Source organism: Pelodiscus sinensis, chromosome 23 (assembly GCF_052426305.1).
Source record: "Pelodiscus sinensis isolate ZL-2025 chromosome 23, ASM5242630v1, whole genome shotgun sequence".
NCBI classification, from domain to species: domain Eukaryota; kingdom Metazoa; phylum Chordata; order Testudines; family Trionychidae; genus Pelodiscus; species Pelodiscus sinensis.
Genome location: NC_143074.1, coordinates 14,316,751 through 14,321,495, shown reverse-complemented (window position 1 = coordinate 14,321,495; position 4,745 = coordinate 14,316,751). Strand labels below are relative to the sequence as shown.

Genomic DNA, 4,745 nt, shown 5'->3' with positions numbered 1-4,745 from the left:
ACTTGGGGCCAGGGCTGCCCCTGCCGCTCAGCATCTCCCCCTGCAGCCCTTCCCAGCTGGGGTGGGGCTACTGCGGGGAATCCTGCACTGACACTGGATGGGGGAGGAGAGAGGGGAGGGAGGGACTTGGACTATTTTCCTTGGGCTGCTGGGAAGGGTGAATCCCAGCCCAGCTGCCAGGAGGGACGTCAACGAGTTTGCCCGTGAGACACAGACCTGGAAGGGTGGACTGGAGGGCTCCTGCATGAGAGACATTCCCCCCGCTCCCCGCAGCATCCTCCATGCCAGCAAGGTAGGAGCATGTCAGCCAGGGAGCCCCCAAGCTGTCCAGAGACCAGCAGTGGTAGGAGCCTTTGTCATCTTCATGTGGCAAGGCCGTGGCGCCCCTCCTGCCGTGCGCCCACTGCCTGGGCCCTCTGCATGGCAGCATCAGCCAGCACAGAGCACAGCGGCTCGCCCAGCCCGTGGTGCCTCGTGGCTGAACATGGTACCTCACCCCTGGGCCCAGCCCAGCCAGTGCAATTCCTGGCAGTGATTTAACCCAAGCTGCAACCCCGTCGTGGCTTAGGTGCCATGTGCCCTGGAGAGACGGCCTCACTCTGGGCTGCAGAGCGGACAGGCCCCAACCCACAACTCTCCCTCCTTGGCCCAGCAGTTGATCTGCCATCGGGGCACCTCCGGTCCAAGCAGACACAGGGGCTTTTCCAGGGGGTCCCAGCTGGGCAGCTGTTGAGGGGAACGCTCTTGCCAGGAGCAGGCACTTTCAGGTCCCACTGGTGCACTGGCCAGGGGCAAGCAGCCCCTTCAGAGAGCTGGCGACAGGCGCAGGCAGGTGCAGTCCAGGAGTAACGCTCTGCTCCCCGAGAGCGGGGCAGGGGCTCCGCTGGCCGGGCCGCCCGTGTCCGCTGGGGGTGACTCACGTTGGCGTTAACAAGGCGGCGCACGTTGCTCTCTCCCAACGAGGTGGGCAATGAAAGGAGCGTGAAGGGCCCTCGTCAGAGCCAGCTCGCGGCTCCCATTGTGCGGCTCAGACAGGCCCAATCAGTCAGCGGCCCCGCTCTCCATCTCCACCCGGCTTCCCAATGGGATCCCCGCCTCTGGAATGTGCAGCAATAAAGCCCACGGAGCCGGCCTCCCTGGGGACAGCTGGGTCATTAACGCGGCTGCTTATTTAAAGGGGGCGAAGCCGGACAGCCTGGCTCAGCCTGGCCTCCAGCGCGGCTCTGCAGAGACGGGCTGCCCCAGCAGCAAGAGCAAGGTAAGCGGGGACCGGCCACTGGGAGAGGGGATGTGCCCCAGGGTTTGCCCTTCCCCCGGGCTCAGCCCTGGGGGCCCGGAGCAACCTCTGCCCCCAACGGCGCTGCAAGACGGCTGGGCCCACGCCTTTGGCACCGTGCTGGCTGAGGAGCAGAGCGCGCCCAGGTCCTCTCGCAGCTCCACCCAGCCCTGGCTGAGGTGCTGCCATGCCCACTGCGGCATCCCCAGGGAGGAGGGGGAGAAGCGCTCCAAGCCGGCCCAAACCTTACAGCAGCCTGGCGCGTTCGTTTCCCACTGGCTGCCGGTACCAGCAGACATGGGAGTTCAGCGTCTGTGGCACGGACCCACCCGCAAAGGAGATGGGCTGTTCATGTGCCACGGGGCCCCAGCCAGCTGCAGCTTCCTCGCCTGGCTTGGGGTGCAGGGAGTCGAACTGCCAAGGCCAACCCGGCCCTCTTTTACAGAGAGGGAAACTGAGGCACAGAGCAAACCTGTGACTGGCCCAGGGTCACACAGTGGAAGAGCTAAGAATGCAATCTCAGTCCCTCCCCAGTTCCCTGCATTGATCATTAGACCAGGCTGCCTCCATGTCAGCAGGCGGCTTCCGAGCCTCACAAAGCGACAACAGACATCTTTAGCAAACGCCGTTCGCCGGCGCGCTGCAGGCCTGAGCCCTTTGCTGGGAAACCAGGGGGTGCACTTGAGCTTCCGTGCAGGGCCCCTGAGAGGCGACGCAGCTGGAGAGCCCAGGGCTGAAATAAAAGGCTGCTGGCCAAGTCAAGCTGCGCCCGGGCAGAGCCGAGCTCTCCCCGTGCTGCAAACCAGGCCCGTGCAGCAGGACTCGCATTGCCACACACCGGCTGTGTCTACACAGACCTGCCCCAGCCCAGCCCAGCCGCAGTGATTTGGAGCCCCCGGCTCAAGGGCTGCTAGGTGGGTCTGGCTCCCAGCTGCAGCGTGGTCAATCTGAGAGAGGCCAAAGCACCTGGAGCAGCGACGGGCAACCCAGGCTAGGGATGGGCCCCACGAGCGGCCCTTCCCCCTCGCAGCCAAGACGGGCTCCTGGGATCGGGCAGTTTTGCTGAGGGCACCTGCAACGCTGCATGTGGGCAACGGCAACCTGATGTCTCGTGGGCCTCACGGAGCCCCGGGGGGATCACGTGGCCCGTGGGCTGCAGGCAGCCCACCGCTGACCAGAGGGAACACGAGTGTAGCAGAGAAGGGCACCAGCTCCCACATCCGACCCCAGAGGCCCTCGCCAAGGGGCTTGGTGGGGAACTTGCTGCACGAGTCATTTCAAATGGGCCGTGCCAGGTGCCACGGGCAGGTGTCTCGGCTCAGACACAGCAGGCCCGGCTGCTTTGGAGAAGGTAGGGCACCTCCCCTGTGGGGCTGCTGCCGTCCTGCACCAAGAAGGGCCTGGCTGGCTGAGGGTGGGTTTCCTCTGCACTGGCAGCCTCATTACGCTGCGGCAGCTGTCAGAGGCGGTACCGAGATCCAGGGAGAGCCCCATTTACAGACACGTCTCCGTGACTCTCTTCCGTTCCCACCACGCAGATGAAAGCGCGTTACTCCTTCTCCTGCCTCCTCCTCCTGAGCTTGGGTGCCTGCTTCCCTCCTGACGACAGACCAGAGAGGGGAGAGCCAGGGGAACCGCTCTGGCTGGAGACCAGCTGGCGGGGCACTGCAGACGACACCTCTCAGGCCAGCCTGTGGAAGGAAGGGCTGAGGCGGAGGAGCTCTGAAGACCTCCGCTCCCTGTTCAGCGTGGCCAAGGAGCTCCAGGGCTTTGGCAAGGAGAGGGCCGGCTTCAGGTTCCGGTTCGGGAGGCAGGAGGAGAGCCGGGAAGGCGAAGAGGTCGGTTTCCTGTGGGGGGACGGCGAGAAGCGCAGCGGCACCCTGGGGAACCTGGCGGAGGAGCTCAACGGCTACAACAGGAAGAAAGGGGGATTCAGCTTCCGCTTTGGCAGAAGATGAAAGACTGAACTTCAGTCACCTCCTGGGGATCTTACCCTTTACTCTGCCCTTCCCAACTCCCGCCACAGAAGTGCTCCAGGTCTCACCCTTTTCTACCCTGCCAGCTAGTTTCCCTCGGAGAAGAAGGCTGGGGGAGGATGCTGTTCTTCGCTCCCATGCGCTCCCCATCACTTTCACTTCTGACACAGATTGCACATCCCTACCTGACTGTCCTTGTCCCTGCCAGGCCCGCCTCTGATTGGGGTCGCATGGAGAGGAGGGGGGAGGATGGGATGGCAGGTGGGTGTTTATAAAAGATGGATGTAACCCGCCTGCAAATAGCGCTGTCTTTTCAAAATGCTGCTTTTGCCGAACTCACTAAAAGCAGCCCTGCCCCTCCCCCAAGCGCCGGCTGTCCCTGATTGTTCTGTGCGGCCGCCCGCTCGGGTGTCAGCGCGCCGAGAGGGGGGCGATGCCGTGAATAAGAATAGGCCGGGCCGGCACCACCATACGAGGAAGTGGAAGGTGAAGAGACTGAATGATTATAGGGGGATAATCAAAGTGTCGACAGTCTCCATAGGGACTGCCTGGAGCTGACATCCAGACTATGGCTGTGAATGAAGAACAGGTTCCCTCGGGCACCATGGGCCGTTCTAAAAGTTCCTGCTCGCTTGCTCATTAACACACACGCCCACGCCGACCGGCAGCAAACTCCGCTGTCTCAAAATGCCATTTACAGCAGGAGGGCTCCTGTGCACACCGGGGCCAGGCACCCAGGGGTCATCCTTTGGACTCCCCCAGAGCGGCCATGCCGACCAGCCAGAGGAGGGGCCAGAGCGTTGCTGGCTCCCAGATCTGATTCGGGCAGCTTTGGAAGAGCAGGCAGGGCTGACAGGCAGTAGCAATGCAGGGCAAGCCCAGACCTTTGCCGGCTGCTGAACTGGGCCAGCTGCAAGTCGGGTTGCCAGGTGTCCGGAATCCGCCTGGACAGTCTGATATTTGCCACCTCTGTCTGGTAAAATCCCCTCCCAGAAAATAGCAGACATGTAAAATGTCTGTTATTTTCTGTTTCTCTCAGACGGAAGGCCGCTTGGGACATTCTTCCCCTGTTTGGCGGGGGTGAGAGGAGCGGGGGGGGGGGCAGTGATTTTTTTTTTTTTTCTCAACTTTGGTCCTCCGTTTTTTTTTTGCTCAACCAATTTTTTTCCCCGCGACATTCGGTACTTTTTGTGAAAGTATCTGTCAACCCAAGCTGTGAGCACTTTGCTGACCCGCCCGTGTGGGTTAAAGGCTCCCAGTACTGGGGGGGGGGGGCACGACATGCAGCTTAGTGGCTGAAATTCTAAGCGCAGCTTCATCTACACCCCTCACCCCACCCTGCTTCTGGGGTGGAGACCCCAGTGGCTGGTGCACACTAGCACTGCCACCAGCTCTGTCACGGGTGACGCCTCACCACTGGTAGGGCTCTGCACAGCACAGGGTAAAACCCAGCCCTGCAGCCTGAGCCTGATTCTCAGAGCTGGCCTCTTTGG

General features: G+C 62.4%; 1 protein-coding gene across 1 annotated transcript; it reads left to right on the top strand.

Annotated features, from left to right (window-relative positions):
• Positions 1-2,666: 2,666 nt before the first annotated feature.
• Positions 2,667-3,801, top strand: QRFP (pyroglutamylated RFamide peptide). Its single transcript, XM_075905863.2, has one exon. The coding sequence runs from the start codon at positions 2,815-2,817 to the stop codon at positions 3,232-3,234; it is 420 nt and encodes a 139-aa protein (XP_075761978.2). The 5' UTR covers positions 2,667-2,814; the 3' UTR covers positions 3,235-3,801.
• Positions 3,802-4,745: the final 944 nt, after the last annotated feature.